The sequence below is a fragment of the Drosophila suzukii genome, chromosome 2R, assembly GCF_043229965.1.
Source record: "Drosophila suzukii chromosome 2R, CBGP_Dsuzu_IsoJpt1.0, whole genome shotgun sequence".
In the NCBI taxonomy this organism is placed as follows: Eukaryota; Metazoa; Arthropoda; class Insecta; order Diptera; family Drosophilidae; genus Drosophila; species Drosophila suzukii.
Genome location: NC_092081.1, coordinates 11,053,838 through 11,075,155, shown reverse-complemented (window position 1 = coordinate 11,075,155; position 21,318 = coordinate 11,053,838). Strand labels below are relative to the sequence as shown.

At 41.3% G+C, this 21,318-nt stretch overlaps 2 protein-coding genes across 2 annotated transcripts in view; both read right to left on the bottom strand.

The window, feature by feature from the left end:
• Positions 1-271: 271 nt before the first annotated feature.
• LOC108008538 (homeobox protein invected) lies at positions 272-2,225 on the bottom strand. Its single transcript, XM_065863439.2, has 2 exons — positions 1,420-2,225; positions 272-847 (listed from the first exon to the last, which is right to left on the bottom strand). Exons 1-2 carry the CDS (start codon positions 1,630-1,632, stop codon positions 578-580), a joined length of 483 nt encoding a protein of 160 aa, XP_065719511.2. The 5' UTR covers positions 1,633-2,225; the 3' UTR covers positions 272-577.
• A 425-nt stretch (positions 2,226-2,650) lies between these two features.
• Positions 2,651-21,318, bottom strand: part of LOC136116533 (homeobox protein invected) — a 31,997-nt gene continuing 13,329 nt past the window's right edge. Inside the window, exon 2 of the mRNA XM_065863134.2 lies at positions 2,651-2,838. Coding sequence (XP_065719206.2) covers positions 2,651-2,838 — 188 coding nt within the window. The remainder of the gene's footprint in view (positions 2,839-21,318) is intronic.

The following is a 21,318-nucleotide window of genomic DNA, read 5'->3' as shown; positions in this document are numbered from 1 at the left end:
GTTTTAAAATTCAATTTGCATAATGAATTTAATTCGAATGTAATTTCCGCAATTGCTGCGGCCACTGGCCCAATCTTTTGATCCGCGCATTGCTAATTGAGTAATTAATGCCGACGCCCACGGAAAATGGTAATACGAGTGTATATACATATATACATATCTACATCGCTATAGTTGGAGACCACAGACCACCCACTTGGCCAATTGGACGATTGGCCGATTGGCCGCGGCCCATAAACAGATATGGCAATCAAATTAAAATTATGCAAAATTCTTTGATAACGACAGCAACAACACGGCGTGTATAATTTAAATGTTTATTAAATTATTTAGTTGTGAATTTATGAATCTATTATACAAAACGCACACGCAAACCGATACGTTTCTCCGGGGGGATTTCTTCTTGGGGGGAGGGAATTCTTCGGGCGATTTCTTCGGCTGATTCTGTTAGCGGTTGCGTGTGCGGTGGACTAGAATATTGTACAACTTAATCGCTAAGAACTTCTAAAAGCTAGCCTTACACGCTACTCCATAAATACTAGATCGTAGATATTGCTAGAGACCCCCTAGAAGATTTCTAGCAGGGCTCCTTTGAGGCTGCCGCGCTGGCCGCTTCCTGCAGCTCCTGGAGCTCCTCCTCTTCGCGGGTCAGCGGTATCGTCGAGTGGTTATATAATCCCTGGGCCATCAACTGCAGCGCCAGGGGATTCTTGGTGCCGCTCGACTTTTTCAGCTTGGCCCGCTTGTTCTGGAACCAAATCTTGATTTGGGCCTCGTTCAGGCCCAATTCTCCACTCAGCTGTTGGCGACGCTTCTCCGTGAGATACCGATTCTCATTGAACTCGTGCTGGGGGCGAAATAGAGGGAAATGTGGAAGGTTAAGGTTGTTTCTAAAGGATTTTTAGGATCATGATATATAACAATATTTTTAGGATAATGCAGCTAATTTGTTGTTTATAGTAAACTAATCTAAGGTAGGTATGGTTGGGAACTAGAAGCTAATCGTCCCACTTGGGCCACATTGGGCACATTGTGATAATATAACCTTAAAATATATTAATTCAAAATTACTTCCCTGATATAAAAGAGTCATACAAAAATTGTAAGAAAATATAAAAAATTATTTAATAACAATTTAAAACCTGGTAACACAATAGTATAATGTTAAAGTGCTCAAAGTGTTTTATATAACCACGTTTGTAAGGGAACACATAAAAAAAAATTTGAATAATTATGGTTATTTAAAATGATTTATTTAGCAAGTTTATTAGCAACTTACTTATTATTCGGTGTGTACGTAAAACTGATTTATTTAACAAGCTTGTTAGGAACTAATTTAATATTCCCTTTGTATTTGATCATTATATCTCAAGTGTGTTTATGTGAAATATAGGTGGGTATATACGGAAATCGCCTTACCTTCAGTCTGGCCAGCTGCGTACCGCTGAAGGCCGTTCGGGGCCTTTTGTCCTCGGGCACCCCGCCCCCATCGGCGGCCTCCCCCTTCTCGACGCCCCCGCCCCCTCCGCCACCACCTGCCGCCGAGCTGGACGTCGACGGCTTCTTAGGCTTTCGCGCTCGTGGACCTGCGAAATGGAGAACACAATGAGATGAGATGAGTGCGGAGGTCATAAAAATTCCAGGGAGCGCTTAATGGCACCAACATGACTGGACCTGGACCTCAGACTTCAGAACTCAACCTGCCCGACTGCCGACTCATCGGGCGGACATAAATCCTGCGCCTCATATATGCAGCGCAGCCCGGCAATTAATTCACATTTAAATGCGTCCAGACGAGTCCGGGGTAATGTCCTTCAGCCCCCGTCTTCCCAATTCTTCCCCCTCTTTCTTCACAGCTTACACCAGCTAAAACCATTAAAGTTTTCGGGTGGAAAATTGTTCGCGTCATTTTCAAAAAGTAATCAACGCAATGACTTTTGACTGTGGCTAATTTTCCTGAAGGATTTTCCCGAAAACACCCCCGAAATGGGACGACTTGAGTTGTCTTGGATTTAATTAACAGCATTCGGGGCGGACAGGCGCGAAGAATCGCTTCACTTAATGTGGGTTGGGCCGAAAGTTGGGCCCAGGACTAGCAAATAAAATTCTATTCGAAATTGGGGTTTCAAAGTTTTGGCTCGTTTCGGAAATAGTTGTGAAAACTGTAGCCGAAATGCAAATGGAAAACGCTGAGATGAAGCGATTATGAGGTTTCACTAATGGGAATATTTTGGTCAAAGTGAGTCAAGTGACCGCAAGATGTTCGAAACGAAACGAAACTGAAAATATGTGGCAAGTATTTTGTAATTTAAGAGCTCCATCTATCATAAGGCATTTGCTAGGGTCTTGGGTAAGGACTTTCGGGCAAAATGGCTTGGCGGAAAATTTGTTTGAAGCTATTAAGTTTTAAGTGTGGCAGTCACATTCAAAGCTAGCTTTACAGTCTTTTAAAATAAGCTTTAATTCTAATTATCACTAAAAATATATAATTTCTTTCATTTCTTAAAGAAAATAATCTTTTCCTGTTGCATCAAAAATATTATACTTTGGAAAACATTTCAAGGGACTATTATAAGTCAATCTCAAAAGCCTGAGTAGTGAGACCTCTCTTTCATTTATATAAAAACCTATATTATCTTAACCTGCAAACTCATAAATAAGTAATATTTCCAAGAAGCTCAGCAATCAGTTTTTTTGCAGCGCCATAATTCAGGTTTAAACCTCCACCAAGAACCCTCGACCCATTCAGCTCCTTCGAACTATTAAACACCATCATATCGATTCTGAATTTCCAGTTCACTAAGTCGCAGTTTTCCTCCGTTTTGTACTTACTTCGACCTGCAAAGAAAGAGAAAGAAAGGTATAGGTTAGAACATTTAGGGTAAACTGCTTGGGACAATTTAAAATTTAATTTACTTTTAACGCGAATCAATAAAATATCGGAAATTGATTAAATTCCTCGACGTCAGCGCGACTCGGCGTAAACTTTCCGAGGGCGAAACGTGCAAAAATTCCCGGCGACCCCACTCGGCCACGCCCACTAATCCAGGACGCCTCCGCCCCCCAAGAACAACCTTCAAAACAAATGTAGCGGCACTAATGGCAACGCAACCAAGTCATGCCCTAAGTTAAATCGTTGGAAAAATTGAACAAATCAATTTTGTCAACAAAATGCCAAAGCTGCCGACGGGCGCGAAATTAAACCAAAATATTGGTGGGTATGGTAAAGAAAAAGGGGCGGAGGGCTGTCAAGTGGGCGTGGCTGTTGTAAGGTGTTATCATGGTTTTAAATTTCACACGCAGCCGACAACAGAAGGGCAAACAAAACAAACAGGAGCAGGAAAAGCAGACCTTGAACCTGTCAGACAGCCGGGAGACGATGAGGCCAGGAAAATCCAAGTCACGGTGACCTTTTCCGCCCCCCGAAGAAAAGCACCCACCCACTAAAGAAAAACGCATGTTGGCAAGCGGAGATAAGCGAACCGGAGCTGCATGCCAAAGCGTCGCAAGGACATTGCCAAGGGGTTGGCAGTTTTCCTTTTTGGGCAAAAGGAAAAAAAAGAAAGTGCCTCACAATGCAACAATTGCCAGCGTCAAATCTTTTGCTTTTCCACTCCTCTTGGGGAAATTGTGATTTATAGCGTGTTAAATTTTTCATTGCCCCGCTGCGAAAATTTGACACAATAAAAGTTTCTAAGTTGTTTTTCGGGGGAGTTTCCGGAGGTTGTTCCTTTGGGGGTTACTTCAAATTGGCTTTAATAAAAATTATATGAACTCAATCATTGTTGGTAAAGTATTGAGAGAAGTAGTAAAGACCATTGGGAGGGTGAATAATTTAAGACTATTATTTAAGGTTTATATTCAGATCAAAGTAGCTTGTAAAAGATGTGTATAAATAATTGTCGTTTATAATTTAACATTAAATTATATTCTTTCCTCACCTAACCTCACTAGATGCGCACTTCTCCGCGCTTCTCAAGCAGCTTTGCTCACTTTGATCCCTCCTCTGCGCTTCTCAATCTGTTCACCAAAGTCCCCTGCAATCAAACAATTGCTTTTTAACCGCTAGCCGAAATCCAGCAAAAAGAAGTCAAGCACTGGCCTTGTTCTTCACTAAGCCAGTAAGAAATAAACAAAAACAGAGACGCACATTCACATAAATTCTTGTTCATCAAAAAACAACATCGGGCTGGAACAGACGGCAAAGACAACAAAAACGGGAAGATGTCTTCATCAGCAGCCTCAATGACCCAACTTGGCAACCGAGTGAGTCGAGGCAAAAAGCAGGCTTCTTCAGCCAGTGGGGCATATGTTTAAAATAAACGCATTTGTTTTATTTATGCTTAACATGAGTTGCAAATGCCAAAAGCAGCAGTTCGGGCACACAAAAGGAATCTGGCCGACCAGGTGAGTTACCTTTTAGGCGGAGCGAATGAATGAAACTCCCCGAAAGTGCGCAATTAAATCCGAGGAATGATGATTTCTGCAGGAGTCAAATATCCCAAGATCCGGTGGAGTATTCCAGTACAACACTCGTAACTCACGCTCCAAACTGCAACTGCAAACAGAAAACAGCAAAACAGCACCGAAATTGACTTATAAAGATCTCAAACTAACGGGCCACACACAGACCATGGAGATCGCGTCACAGGGGAGCCAGAAACCGAAACAGATACAGATACATATGGAGATACAGATACAGATTGGGATTCAGATACAGATGGAGCCGGTCTGGCGATCGAGAACCAGTCACATAAGCTTCAATCGTCGAGCTTCGATGTAAGCGATCTGTTTCGAGACGATCTCAACTCGTATCTGTCTCTAATGATCGCACATTCGAGCCCAGATCATTAATAAGCCATAAAAGACAACACATAGCCGGGGAAATTTACATGTGAAAAGTGAAAGCGATCGATGATTGATCGGTGGTTATTCGGGATCCACAGTTCTGATTGTTGATCGCTGATCAGAGATCGCTAGATCGCTGGATCCCACGCATAAAAACCAACCTGGCAGACAGGCAAATTAACGCTGCGGTTTGGCGACACTGATGAATATTGACATGACGACGCGTCGCTCATCGGTTTGATTGCACGTTTAATTGAAGTGATTGACGTGGACAACGCGACACTCGCAATCGCAATCGCCGGATGACAAACGATGCCGATGCCGATGCCGATGCCGATGATGATGATGATCGTATATAGGCTTGGAAACTTCGTCAGCGTTTTGTCTATCGCTCAATCGATCGATCGCAGCTCGAAAATAGCCATGCCAACCAACAACCAACAACCAACTAGCTGACTTCAAAACGCCAAAGGCCAGCGACAACATTCCATCGCATAATTTTCCCTCCTGCATGGAAATATTTTTAAGCATATTTCTTAATTGCTCTATCAGTGCGGTCGTTTGCTATTTGCTTTTTACTGCCACTGCTGGCTAATTTGCATAGCCCTTGCCAGCTTTGCATATGAAATTGGCCAAGTTGTCCTCGCGGTTCTTTCATCGCAGGGAGCTTCATTGAATATGCTCCATGGGCGAGTTGGAGGTGTCAAAACATGTTGCCTCAAACGCGATTTGAAGTCGGCAAATGAAAGTAGAGAAGGAAAGTTGAAGTTCTGTGGAACTACTATAATTACCCCATCAGCAAAACAGGCTTTTATCCACATGAAGTCATGTCATAGAACTAAAATAATTATGGTAAATATTTATATCGATAGTGTAACGTTGACAACTAATAAACATTTCCCTTATATGTTATTATAACCCTTCTTAAAACCGTAAATATCCATTAAATAGCTCAGTAATTTGAGAGCCGCATAACTATAATGTTGAACATGGTTCGATTGTGATAGCTATCGTTGATCCCTCCTCTGCGCTTCTCAATCTGTTCACCTAAGGCCCCTGCAATCAAACAATTGCCCCAAAAAGCCAATGTTTTAGCTTTTTAACGTTAGCAACTTATAAACATTTCCCATATATTTTATTATAGCCCATCTAAAATCCATCTTAAAACCGTAAATATCCATAAAATAGCTCAGTAATTTGAGAGCCGCATAACTATAATGTTGAATATGGTTCGATTGAGATGATCGCTGAGGAGATTCCTCAATGATCCCAGCGAATTCCGAGGCAGCCTTTTACGCGCTCTCACACCTTTAGCGATTTAATACCCTGCCCGAGATATCGCTTACACCTTGTAGCATTGATTGGGTCCATGAGGCGGCCGCAACTGGTTTGACAAATTGCAAACCGCATTTTCCGCTGATATTAGCAAACAATTTCATTAAGAAACTGTAATCAATCCGGCCGTGCTGAGCATCAGGTGGCCTGGAACTGCAACTGGGATTGGGATTGTGATTGAGACTGAGACTGAGATTGAGATTGCCGGAGGCCTCAAGTACAGGCGACACCGATATGGGTGGCCAAAGTATCTGTATCTGTATCTGCAGTCGTAGCTATATCTTGAGCTTAGCGCGCCTTAATAGACACGTTGCTTTGGCTTTGTGCAATTGAGGTGTGAACATTTTACGCTTCTATGGATATTTCGACTAAATTAGTGCACTTTTATGGCCTCTCAATTAACGCAATCCTCAGTCTCTCGGCTCGAATAGCTCAGTCTCAATCGCAGCTCCAGTTTCTCCAATTAGATCAGTCAAAGTCTGGCGAGTCTGGGAGTTACTTTCACCCTAATGAACACATCAGAGCCACTGATCTCGATGGACCACCCGAAACGAAAGGTATCTCATCGGTATCGGGAGAGTGTTTGTTTATTTGCTTTGCTGTCGGTTGCGGTAGTCAGCGCCTTCTTTTCGAGGGGGGGCTATAAAAATAAAATTAAATCGAAGAACGCAGCGGATCTCTGAGGCGATCGACCGACCAATCAAGCCGCCCAGACACTAATGAATATTTAGATTGCCCACGAAAGCAGCCAAAAAATCGGAGTTTCAGCCCCAGCGGCAGCCCCCAAAATAATTTGTAGATCAATAAATGTTCGCTTTATGGCTCTATTAGCGGCGATAGCCCCATCGGACCTTCGACGTCGTGTGTGGCCAAATGGCAGGGTTGCAAAACAAATATGCGAATAAGTGTGTTCACACCAGGGCGATGCCGACATTAACATCAATCTTCCACGGATCACCGAGATGCAAACCACTCGGACTGGACTGGACCACACCAAAAGGGCCTCATCGGCGATGATCGTCTTCAGGTCCATGATCACGATCCCAATCGCGATGATGATCACGTTAATGATGCTGATGGGGAAAGGCAGTGAGGCAAAAGATCGGCCCGAGACTCACTCGATCCCAGATGCAGGGCTCCGACAGAAGGTCCAGATCTCTGCTTTTTTGGTCAGGTTCGAAGCACTTATGCAGTACTCTGCAGAACAGTATAATCAACATTAATATTCGTAATGCCTATAACATTGTATTCACTTTTAATACATTGTAGGAACACATAAGGAAACCTTTAAGGGATTATCAATAAATGTTGTTTTGTTTATTGGTGTTCCATATTAATTATATATCGCAAAGCTTGCTTGCAATTTTTTAATGAGCTTTTACCATAGCCTTCAATGCCCTGCACTTTGTGTGGTAGGGTGTATGGCATGTTAAATCTTGAAATGTCTTAATAAAACAATTAATAGCACAGCTGAGCTCATAAGATTTTTTCTTTTCATATTTTTTTCTTGTGCCAATGTACGGGGCAGGCACAAGATCTCGAACACAGGAGCGTATTCAAGGGGCTTAATCGAAGAAATATCAATAATTTTAGGCATTTACCAAAATATTATTTAATATCTTAAGAACATGTTAGACTGTTCTTACTGATTTGCTTCTTAGCTTAAAATATTTTATTCTTAACTTACTTTTATAAGGTAAGTACAATCCATTTTCCATCTCTCCTTGTTTTTCCTCTTTAATGATTTATGTTAACTGTTAAAAATAACATCCCTATAAATATGAAATCACCTCTCGAAGTAATTTCAAGATCAAATGGACTAGTAGACTCGAATCCCTCCACCGATTAGATCCGCTCCTGAAACAGTTTTTATGGCAGACAAAAAGCCAGAGTCAGAGCCACAGACTCAGACTCAGAGCCAGTCCCAGCCAGAGCTAAAGCCGATCGTTCGTATGTCGTGTACGTACTATAAAGTAATTGAAAAGCACAACAGATTGTTTTAAATATCAGCAGGGCGAGCCGCCCAAGTTGACCACCTGTGCGGTGGTGTTCGCCGTGGATTTATGGCCCGGCTTTTGGCCATGCCTCTGAGTTGGCTCTTACGCTCACTCTTTCGGCCATGCAGCTGATCTCTCAGTCGGCCGGGGCAGCATAATAATCATAATCATCGGCGTCATCATCATCGTCATCATGATCGGGCTCTTATGCTAATTTCGAAGACGACGAAGACGACGTCGCTTTGGATTCCGATTCCGCCATGTGGACCACACACGTCGACCGATTCGCATGGTCTCCAAAGGTCGCTCTTCTCTCTTCCCCCCCCCCCCCCCCCCCAGAACTTTATTATGGGGCCCCATACCCAAGCCCTTGTCCGAATAAAGAGTATTCGCCACTGGGTTTTTCGGCTTTGATAAATTATCGATAAAATGATGCGATCACTTTTAATTTGGCTTAGTTTACCTACCGCATTCCTTGGCTTTGAACTCGGGAAGACAGTATTGATATCAGTTTCGGTTTCTTTTTTTGTTTAAAAATAAAACTAAGGGGAACCGTAGCACAGGAATTCTGAACCTGAATTGATTGGGGATGCTGCTGCTGCTTCTCTTTCTGTTCTTAATTAAGTTATCAAAGTTTTTATGACGTCAGCAGGTTGTCTGATACGCTATAGAGTGTGAGGGAGAAAAGGAGATGGCGAGACAGGGAGAGGAAGCAGCTGGCGCCAGAAGACGCCGCATAGAAGACTCTGGGATCGACTGCCGGCTCAATCGACGGGGAAGCGTCTTCTGGCATCTTGACAATTTCCAGGAGCCAAGCTGGGGGAACTGTTGTGCTTTATAAAGAAGGCAGTACAAGCCATCTCAAAATACTCTTTGATTAAGGAATCTAAATCAGTTGAACTAATTCTTTAAAAAAATTAGATGGATATAAATATTATAACGATAAAATATATTCTAGAAACAGAATACTAAACTATCATACTCCCCAAACGAAGTTGGAATTTCTAATTCTGTAGTGCCTTTATACAGATGTTACCATATCGAAAATCATTACAATCCAATCTAGTATATTATTGTCCTATAAGTATTATCAACCTCCCCTGATAGTCCCAACTAACCCCAACTTTGTGAGAGTATAAAAAAGTAAACAAACCAGCTCAGGGTCGGATCGGATGGTTTTCATTCAGTTTCAGTAGCGGGGACCCTATCGATATGCTCTCGATGTTGTTTCAGCGACAACCCCAGGATCTCAGAGTTTTTGTTAAAATTCTCACGCTTCGATCTGGCGACTTTTAATTACTATTATCCCTTCGTTGGCCCCGATTTTGCGTGTTTGTTGTTTGTGCGGCGCTTTTAATTAAGTAATTATGGTAAGAAGAAGGAGCTGAGAACGGGCAAAACAAATTTCAATTCAATTTCAGCTTTTTGTCGTAATCTGTGCTTCAATTTCAACTGTCATCGGAGCTGCACTTGGCCCTTATCCTCCGCCGAGGACCCCACGGCCCCCGCTAATCCCTGTCTGCCTGCAGTTTACACATCCTTCCTCGATTTTCCCTTTTTCCCGTGAAGAGGAAACTGTCATTTGTCTATTTTTAACAGACACGCCGACATGAAGGATTTAATTAAATTCAACTCGAGCTGACAGCTTCCATACACGAGCTTTTGATAGTCGTCGACGGGTTGGGAAGGGGGTGGCAAAAGTATCTGTATCTGTATCTGTATCCGTATCCGTTCGTATCTGTGTGTCCGTATCTGCGTTTGTGGGGGAGTTCTACGATTGTTTGTTTATTTGTGCCCAGCTTGTCTGCTGCAGATTCTCAATTTCCGATTCGATTTGTCGACTCCTCGGCTGCATTCAATTCACTTACTTCTCGCTTTTGACTTTTGTTTGCTGTTGTTTTGCGCAATTTGCCAGCAAACTTTCAATCGAATTGGATTTCGAAGTGATTGAATGGATGAGGGAAAGAGCGAATCAAGTTAAGTGGGTGTGGGCATTGAGATAAGGTATACATAAGGCTATGGGTAGCACAAAATGTTCCGATAAAAGTATTTTGCAAAATTTAATTAACATTTTAACTTTCTTAGTTGTATTATTTATTTTTCCTATACATAATCGATTTTTTCTTAAACAACCACAGCAACTACTTTGTAAATTTCCCTTTGTATTTAACTTTTAATTCTCACTCATTAAATTGCAAGAAGATAATTGTCTTTGACTTTGTTTGTTTTGAATTAACAGTTGATAAAATCATTTCCAATGTTAAATTGGTTATTTATCTATCAATTATTACCTACAGGTTATGTCAGCATGTGTGTAAAACCAAAAAAATATTGTTATTGGTTTTATTCCACTATTATTTCCCCATGCCAAGCAAACACTTTATTGAAATGGCCAACAATTTGGCATTACTCATACGCCTCGTTGAGCGCCGTTTAATAACTCACTTGTCGCGACCCGGACTTCAAGTCTTTTGGCCCGAAAATCTTGCAGCCCCAATTAGCCATGGAATGAAAATGTCACCATTATAATTTCCATAAACCACAGTTGGCTGACTGGCGGCAATTTGGTTAGACGAAAGAGCCGACAATCAATGCAAATGTTGCATGCCAGAAAAGCCAAAACACCGGCAGACAGAAGGCAATTTTAGCATATGAAAAGAAGAACGTTAGAGGAAAAACGCCGGCGTTGCAAGCATAATTAAGCACACGAATTGGCCAAGTTAATAGCGCGGACACAACACAACAAAAAAAAAAAAAACCAAAGAGAAAAACACTATTGCATGGCTGATTGCTTACTGGCAACGTCAATCAGTCGACTGGATTCAGAGTCAAACATGGCAGCTAAATTTTTCAGCCGGCTAAAAGCCGTTTTCCACTTTGGCGACTCTCCGTGGCCATTTATGAAATTAAGTTATTTTGCTCTGGGGGCCAGTGTTTTGCTGTTGCTGTTTGCTGTTTGTTGCAACAGCTGCAGCAGCTGCAACAACATTGTCAGCCACTCTTTTTAAATGAGTTATTAGCCTCGAGTTGACGATTTTGGCCAACAAGTTTTCTGCTTTTCAACTTTTCCGCTGGCAACGCCCCCCCGAAAAAAAATGGCAGAGTTTCCACCCCCACTCGAAAGAGGGTTGTGCATACGCATGAATATTTAGCCGAGCAAGATGACAAACCACAAATAAGCGGAAAACAAAGAGTCAGTCAGGGGACCCTTGTTTATTTTTCACGCTAATCATAAGCCACATTTTGTCAACTCCCCCCATCTTTGTGAGGGAAAAGCCCTGGAAAAACCACCCACGAGTGTGTCGACAAGATAAGCCGCACTCAAACAATTTCCCTGGGAGTTGGGGAGGCGATGATGGAGTGCTGGCCGCCGTCTGAGGGGTGGATTTTATTGGATCCGGGCTTATTGAATTTGCTGCCTGTAAGCTTGTTTAAGCACTTGTACACCCACCAGTCACCACCCTTCGGCAGCAACCACACTCAATTATTAAGTGGAATGGATTGACTCCGAGGGGCCGGGATCCGGGGAATCGAAAATTTAATTAAATTTGTTAGTACTTCGGTGGGCGGAGATAACAAAAAAAAAAGTGGTTTCCATGTTACAGATAAAAATAATACAAAAATGTTCCTCGAGAGTTTCAGTAGATCATGACATGAGCAATTAGTCTGCATTTTTCTGAGATCATATAGAGAACGTTTTCGAGAAACCTTGGGATTACAATGTATGTAATGGAATAAGCAACATTTTTCACAGCATTTATTATTTGTCAAACTTTGTCAATCAAAAACCCGACAATAACCCTTAACGCAATCGTAATCGCTGAACCGTGTCAAAGCTTTTCATAGAAATTATACAACGCCTAAATCACCCCCAAGTTGGAGAACCATCCAGTAGCAACCCCTTGAAAACCGTCAACTCATGATGTATTCCTGGGATAAAATTAATTTAGTGAGATGCAAATTGAACACAATCGCCGCAAAGTGGGGGACGAGCATATCAATTAAGCCCGGGCCTCAATTTACATTTCAATTACAAAGCGTTTGTCGAAAATGTCGGGCATTAGGCGTGCGGCAGGTTGATCTAGTATCTAGTATCTGGTGCACTATAACATACGCTCTATAAAGAACACATTCATTATTCAAACTTGGCAAATTCTATGCCATTAGTCAGGAGTCGAGAGGAAAAGACAGAAAACGAAACCAGACGACAGTGGCAGGCAGCAGATGTCAATTGTTGTTGGGCTTGTTAACACGATTGTATCTGTATCTGCGACCAAGTATTTGTAGCGGTAGCTGGGCAAATCTGTATATGTATCTGTATCTGTGATGTGAGTGCACAGAATATTAATTACACAAACTAAAAATGCAACCAAACAACCGCCCGGCTGAGTTTTCTCACATTGATTGATACTCTCCGGCCAGGCCAGTTGTGCAACATTGTTGTTCTGCTTTTGTTTCGCAGTGAGTTGGCTTTTTTATTGAAATTGAAACAATTTATGCACGCAATTAAGCTAAAGGCTGGGGCAGCTTCCAGCTGAATCTGTGGCATGCAAGTAAATTTGTTTTCCGCAGCTTCATGTGCTGCATAAGCAATGATATAGGGGCCCAAGTCTCCAGGAGGGTGCGAAGAAACCCCAGCGGATGGTTCGATCCGCTTGCGATGATACTTGTATAAAGAAATTAGCACAATCGAATGTGGATGTTTTGATGAGAGCGGTTTCGGATTGGAAAGTTTAGCTGGGAAACTTGTTAACTTATTAGTATACACTTATTTTTACCCTGAAATACGCTTTTAGACTGGTACTACATTTCAAATATGTGATCAATTTCTTTTTTTAACATTTCCTAAGAGCAAAATTTCTAAAAATAAACAAAAACTTTTTTTTCACAGTACTCAAATTTCAAAAGGAAATCTCTATCCGCCCTACCTACTTTTGAGGCCCATAAAAAATTAAACAAAACCTCAAGCACCTTTCTCCACATCCTCTGTTTCTTCACCCGGACTCTCCCCTGACCTCCCCGAATCGAACTCAACGACCGCATCCTTATCTTAGTTAATTGTTCAATTACATTAAAGTCAACTCATTTGGAGTCATTAGCATGTCATTAAGGCACCGACTAACAAAAAACCCAACCTCATACTTTCTCCTCAGCTGCAGTCGCGTCTTCAGGTCCCTCTTCTCGCCTCTCTTCTCTGCCACAATTCTTCGCCGCCGAGCGTGCAAGATGAACATGTTCGATAACGATATCGGAGATCTATGTGTGTGAGATACGAAAAGATGTCTCATCTCTGTGGGCTTAATTACTTGCACGCGTGCTAGAATATTTCATATGAGTCGGGGGCTAGTTGATTCATCATCTGCTGCCGGGCCTACCATACCATTCTCCTTCCGTCTGATGCAGCTGCAACAAAGTTTATTTAAATCTTCCGTAAAGATGCTCTTGTCTTCCGAACGCGCTTCTTCTTTTTCTTAAATGCTGTTTTTATTTATCCTCATGTTAGCTGTCTGTTTTGTGTGGCTGCAATGTTTTTACCTTCCTTAATTAACTCATTAAGATTAGGCCAACAGAAAGGAAGGGATTGGGATTGGTACATAAATACATGGAAAAAAACAGAATTCATTGAAGATCCTTTTAAATTTAAGGTATCTAGTCTTAATAATTTGCAAACTGAAAACATAATTTTTAAAATTTCTATTCCAAATTAAGAAACAGGTCAAAAAATATAAATCCAAATATTTATAACATTATTATATGTTGTTAAAATATAGTAAGCCTGTTTGAAGTAACTTATTTTTTGAAAACGCGGATTTATAGACACATTTTATAACGCATATACCCTCTTCCCCAAAACAAAGGGTATTCATATATCCCCCATAAGTCTGCGCCCATAAACAAAAGTCAAAAACTGTAGCTGATGAGTTCATTAACGAACTAATTTCAACTTAAATTAAACTTAATGCGAAATGATCGTCATCAGCAAAGCAAACAAAGAATCGCGAGCGCAAGAGAGCGGAGAGGAATGTTTTAATTTGCAGCTTCTGCGGAAGAAATCAAAGGAGCAAAAGGGAGAGTCCCGTCCCCCAACTCTCTGCAACTTTGGCTCTCTCGCGGATCTCGCATGCAACAAGTTCGAAGGCAGCAATAACACATCCGTTTTGTATTGGCGACAGCGAAACTTGGCCCCCCAGCCCCCTCACTCCCCCTTGTTGTTGTTGCTGCTGTTATTAATAAAGACCACACATTTTGACAAGAGAGCAAAGGGGACCACCCAAGTGCAGCTGCGCAGTCGCTGCTTCTGCCTCTGCCGCTGTCGACGCAGCTCATGCTCGCAATTCCAGGCTTCCACGGCTTAATTATATGCGAAGAGAGCGGAAGAGAGGGTAGGACCCTTGGAAAAAGAACGGGGGTACGGAAGAGTTAAACTCGCGCGCGTTACTTAATTCCCCAAATGCAAATTCTTCTGCGAGAACCAGATGCCTATCGGTGTTTTGTAATTGCAATTGAGGGTAAATAATTCACTTGCCAGTTTATTGGTGTGCGTATGAGAGTGGTGTGTGGTCAGGCTCCGTTGGCTTTCGTGGGTTAACAGCATTAACCAACTAGTCGCTTAATAAAAATGTCAATGCTACATTTACGGTATGCAAATGTGGGCAAATGGGAGGGGGGGTACGAGGGGCTTGGAAAAGCCGGTAATCCCGAATCAATGTAAAAACATTGTAGATAAGCAAGGAGACAAAAACAACAACAGCAGGCGACTATCGGAATCAGGTGAATTACACTAGACAGACACGTCCTAAGTTTTGAGATATAGTACTTATAAAACTCGGTTTCAAAATTATTAAACCACAAAAATATATCAAAGTATGTCAAAATATCCAACAATACTTACAGTTCCATTCGAAATGATACAATGATTCTTTAGAAAGATAGTTCTTTTAACAGTGACATGGTAGTTAAGTTTAAAATAAGAAAGAAAAGGATTTTCTAAGGGGAGTAAGTCAAAGCTTATGAGCCCCTAGTTTAACAATACAAAAATTTGTAGCCACCTAAATATTTTTATGTTCCCGTTAGTAAGCAAGTACTTTTTTGTCATCTAGTGTAACTAATCTTTACACGACTGAAGACAGGCCAGGATGACCGCAAAAAGTGTCTCGTCTTTCGGCCTGTCCCCAGATTATGTCGTCGAGTGTTAGGGGAGAGCCCTCTTCGTTAAGAGCCGCCTGCAGGAGCGGCGAAGATGCAGAGTTCAGTTTTGGACCACCCTAAAGGCAGCCTGGGAATGGAAATGGGATTGGACCATCTTGCTAGGTGGTCCGCTGCCGCTGCCGCTGCTGCTCCGCTTTCCTCATTGTTGCCGTCTTCTTCGGCTTGCCAAAAAAGCTGCCTGCCTTAAAGTTCGATCCGTGAGTCATTCCATCTCAAATCTCTGGAGAGAGCGGCCGAGAGCGCGATTGTGGGGAACTCCTAGGTGGACACACAGATACAAGGGCACACACACACATGTGTGTGGTCTTCGTTGATTTACTGAATCATCGAGAAGTGCACCGAGAGAAAAGTATGTGAAATGAAAAAGATATACAACTTTTGATTATTTTTAGGCTTATAACCTTTTTTGTGGGATTTCTTTATCTAAATTGAATGTTTTTACCATTACGAGGCGTTTTAATATTATATCTATTTGATAATAGAGATTTCTTGATACTGAACAAAGCATTTTTAGATGAGTTCCCTTTTAAACAGTTTTTACATCCCTCACAAGATTGTATTATAATTGACCTTAAATAGCCTAAAAGTTCTATAGTTCTCTGTTATTTTGTATCACTTTTTGTAACCCTATATATATCATATATCATATTTCAACATATCCTTGCTTTAACCCTGCTTAATTTTCAGTGCCTCAAATGAAACCCATAATGATGATCATCTCCTTGGCTGTTCATCATGTGGTTCTTGTGTGCGCCGCCGCCTTCGAGTTGCGGGTGCGTCTCGTGGTCACTGATCTGGCTCGATGTCCCCCCCACCCCTCCGATCCCGAGGAATACCCCAATCCCTGCCACAATCCCGCCATCCAGTCCAGAGACCCTCTTCCTGAATCTCCGTATCTGTGGTTCTGGTATCCGTTGGATGCTGCGATCGCGGCGCAGATCTCCAATTAGCCTGCCTTCTGGTTGATGACTTAATTAAGTCTGTGTGGCGCCCCCTCTCCAAATACTTCTCCCCCACACTGCCCCTTTGTTCCCTGGTCTCTGGTATTTTGCTGCATCGATTACGATTTTGTTTTCTTTTCGATTTCGATTGATTTGTGTGTGCGCAATGGAAATCTTGGCTGGTTAATTGGTTGTAAGGAGTCCAGACATCGCGCACGCATTAACCCCTTACGTACAATACCACCCAGCTATAGCCCCCGCCCACTCCGTCGAACAGTGTGATTTATGCCCCCCATTCCATGTGGATCTTTTAGGGGGAAAACTGCATCTTTAAGTGTTTTGCGCATTCGGTTGACATCTTGCTGCATCGCATTTCTCATGTTGTGAAATATTTTTGCAAATCTTTGACATGTCGGCCTCTTTGAAGGGGTACTACTTCTTCTTTATCCCTTTGGCAATGTGGGTGGCCAGATGGTTGGATGGATGGATAGATGGATGAATGGTTGGTTGCTTGAAACGGAATGGTTTGGCTTAAAAATGCACACACGCTTTTCTCCACTTTAATAGCTTACAATGAAATCTCTTCCGATCTTCCCGCTTCCTATTCGAATCTGTGTGTGTGGTCTGCGGGCTTTTTGGGGGCTGCCAGATGGAAATGGAGATGGAAGATTTAGCTACGCATTGCGAGATCCAAGTGAGTCATGTGCCAGGCGTGACAGAGACATACTCGTAAATTACACTACAGAAAAGTGCCATTTGTCGATTGTCACCAAAGTATTCCATTAAGTCTTGTTCGGACTAGATCATTAACATTCTGTGTGGGTACTACGATTTATGGGTGGTCTTCTTAAAAGTATCTCAGAGCAACTAAGATGAATAAGTTCATATAACGCTTAAGTTCTACCTTAAGCTCAGTAAATTTGATTGCTTTAAGGTAAAATAAAATCAGAAATCTGTATTATTTGACCTAAACCCCTTCAAGGCTTTCCCTTTCTGCTGCAAACCACCCGTAAATAACTTAACCCAAATAACGCCCCAACTTTGCCGCTACTTTCGTTTTCGTTTCGCCAATTTCTCTCAGTGTTAACCGCCTGCTGTCTGCCCGTCTGCCAGTAGTCACATACATATGACCTGCCCCCAAAAAAAAAAACACTCGGATCGAACCACAAAACTCCTTCGACAACAGTTGGCTACTATAGTTAATGGATTTTTAATGACAAGTCTGCGGGCTGCCATTGGCAAAGTGGAAAATAACTCATTTTGTTGCGGTAGCCATGAGTACTAAGTATACCGTATATAATGCACATGTAAATGCGACCGGCTAATGTCAACAAATTTACAACAGTTAGTTCCGCCTTACGCAGCTTTCACCGCCCACAATTTAGCAGCCAAGAGGGAGGGGGGGGGGGGGAGTGGTTCCACCGAGTCTAACCGCATTTTCAATGGAGCGCAAATATTTGCCAGTTTTCCGCCCCACCCACTCCCCCTTTTCAGTTGTCTGTCTTGGCTTTTCTTTGTTTATTTCCCCAGTGCAGCAATTTCCATTTACCTTGGTCCATCAAATGGGCATTTTGTGTGTGCGCTACGGACTGTCTCGTTTCCAGTTTTCAGCCTTTGCCACATGCCAACGATCGTGGACCCGGTGGATCCTCTACAAACTACCATTCGTACAACCCCCCTCCCGAAATCCCCGGATTCTTCGGGCCGCTTTAGACACACAAACAAACTGTCAGGCAGCAGCTCACTCGCCTGATTTGCAGTTGATGGATTTTACATTATTCACCATTTGTAATCGTTTTGCGGTTAAGTTCTGTTCGGACACATCGTTTATTGTGCTTGCTGGGGGAATCGGATTCCAAGAGAGGGATATAACGAGGGGCCATAACAAGTTCCCCGATGCGAGTTAATTGAACCAGAAGGTCGTTGCGATGATCACTTGGATGGGGGGAAATGGGGCTGGATGAGTAGGGGAGCTTGTCGGGAAAGTCGAGCAGGTAATATATGTACTTCGGGCATGGTACACATTTAAAAGAAGGATAGAGATCAACACACATAACTCCCTATATTACTAAACTTAATTTAGTAACTTAAAAAATGTTTGAAACTGAATAGGAATTTAATAAAATGAGTATTTAACTTGATTAAAACTTTTAAAATAACACTAAAGTAATAAAATGAAAATATTTCTTTAAAGCTTTATTCCCTTATTAAAGCACCCCATATCATATCATGGTAAGTTAGTAAAAAGTAGTAGAATTTGTAACATTCGTTAGAAAATACAAGTTTATTTAATTATCAAATAAGTTCAAATCAAATTAAATTGATACTTTGATTTATTATAGCGATTTAAGCACTATTCACCTATTAAAGCACCCTATATCATATCATTAGTTTTAAAAATAATATTCAAAAAAATATTAAACCTAAATCTGACATGGAATATTTAAGATCTTAAAGTATGAGGACTTACCTAATTTAAGCTTTTAAGCTAATATTATTATTTTAATATTTCCTTAATTTAATTCACAGGTTTTTTAGCTTTACTAACTATGTAGTAATTTTTTGAAATGTATCAAATTTAGGTTTGTCCTGTAAACTTTTATTACCTATTCACCTATTATATGCACATTTAAGAAAGATGATAAAATATTTTATTTTTCGAATAGCTAGAGATGCAATAGTGGTATTTCTCATATTCTGAACTAAATTTTAAGCGCTAGAAGCTCTTGAAGCAACTCAATTCACCTTCAAGAAACAAGTGGCAGCACCCCAAATATGAAATAAAGAGGCCCAAAAGAGACAGAACGAGTGAATGAAGACAGAGATGGCGAGCCAAAAGCGAACTCAACTCTGACAATTAACACCTGCTCACCTGCTCAACATCAGTGGCGGTAGCAGTGGCAACAACAATAATAAATAATAATTGCTCCAATGAGGAAAACATGGCCAACACACACAGACACACACACACAACAAACGCGTTTGTCAAAGAGCAGCTACCAAAACAAAAAAAAAGAGAACCCGAAGCACCTGAAGCCGTTCGTCTTGGCCAAAAAGGTGAGGTGGTAAGAGGGTGTCTTGGCCTGTTTGGGTGCGATCACGACACACGACACAAACACGACAACAACAACTGCAACAACGCAACAACATCATTATCTCGAAAAACACAACTTGAACAAACAAACAAACAACGTTTAAAAATGAGTAAGAATAAAATTAAATAAATATTTTAGGAGTAAAAAATGCATTTTTGTTGGCCTCTGGCTTTATCATTTCGCATTTCAATAAAGGAAAACGCAACAAAAATAAACATGAAAACCAAACATGCCGTTGCCCATTAAAAAGACATTAAATGAAAACAAGTGTTGTCCCACAACAAAAACATCAACCACCGAATGGTAAAAAACATTTAAAAACCACCAACGACAATAACAACAGCCGCTAAGCCAATGGCCACTACAAAACTTATAGACCAAGTGGCAAACGAACCCGAAAGGAATGGAAGCCATGGAATGGTATGATATGATATGGTCTATTACTGGACCCTGACATCATAGGCCTACAAAAGAGACAGAAAATAGAGCTGCGAGTTAAGAGGAAACGAGACATCTGTCATCGATCATGTGGAAAACTTGAAGTGATAATTACTTAAGCAAAGTTAGTCAAAACGATATTATAACGCAGATATGGAGAAAAATGTTGATATTTGGGTTAACCACCATTATTCCGAACTTTTAAGAATGCGATGGTAAGGTCTAGAATTTATAGATAATTAGTTAACCAAACTAACCTAACCAACAGATGAAAAGATGGGGTGTTTACATGTTGTGAAGAAAATAAGCCTATCCTAAGTCTTAGGAAGCTAAATAAAGGAATTTAGTATTCTAAAATCTATTTAAGAAGCTTAGTCATTGAAAACCTTACCATATTAAGTAGGCTACCAGCATTTCCATTTACGTTTTTCACTTTTTAATAAAATGAGTCCAATAATTGCCAGTAAAATACCCCAAATTATGTGAAAACAGACCCCAACCTCATCTAAATCCCCACTTCGACCGCAAAATGCCCTAATGAACCATCCCGACCACAGAACAGAGCGCAATCGCTTAACTTGCAAATCAATATTAAAATACCATAAATTTGTGCCTCTTTCGGTTGTTATTTCAAGAGTTGTGCAACTGAACAACCGCAAGGGGTTTCTGCCTTGCAAATGAATGGCAAATCGTTTAGTCAGGCAGAAATTAACCGCAGAAGTAACCCCAAGGTGGATGTTTTGGAGTACGAGTACCCAAAAACCCAGGCAGCTGCAGTGCGGATCCCCTGCGAAGAGCGATCGGTGGATCAGGCGCCAGAGGAAATCGGACAGGAACTAAAATCAACGTCAACTCGAATGCAGATTGAACGTCGTCAGTTGGAACCCAAATCTCTTGGACTCTACCACACGCATATCCAATTATTTAAATCCAGGCCACTAAAAATGAAACAACGGCCTCGGTAATGAAATGTTTCAATCACCGGCAGTTCAATCATCATCCAAATTGACAGAAAAACTAACTGCGAATAATAAAGCATATGAGTTGAAAATATGATTACGATGTTTAAATGCAAATATTTGCTGGTCCCCACAGATGTTGAAATCAAGGCAAGGCCGGACACATCCAGCAGATGTTTTGCGGCTGCATGGGGATAAAGAAGTGGCTCTGGGGACAACTTGTTAATGGAGAACATTCTTCTGATTGAATTGGGATCTGGTCGATCCAATCGATTTCTTGTTTTTTGTCATTCCTGGGGTTTCGGTCTAATTTAACAGTCAATAAGATTGTGTGCCCCCTATAATTGATGTAAGTACAGTGAAGTTCAAGAGAAGGTAATATAATAATACAGTCCAATCCTGAATAAATCTCTTCGGAAATAGGTATTTCATTTTAATGAAACGTTATTTCATATAAAAATTAAATTAAATTATATTATGTCTGAAGGAATTTCTT

What these genes read in the sequence shown, in the direction of transcription:
- LOC108008538 (XM_065863439.2), bottom strand. Translation starts at nt 1,632, where the DNA reads ATGACCTCCGCACTCATCTCATCTCATTGTGTTCTCCATTTCGCAGGT. An exon ending in CGCAGCTGGCCAGACTGAAG is followed by an intron (nt 848 to 1,419) that starts GTAAGGCGATTT and finishes TTTCGCCCCCAG; the next exon opens with CACGAGTTCAATGAGAATCG.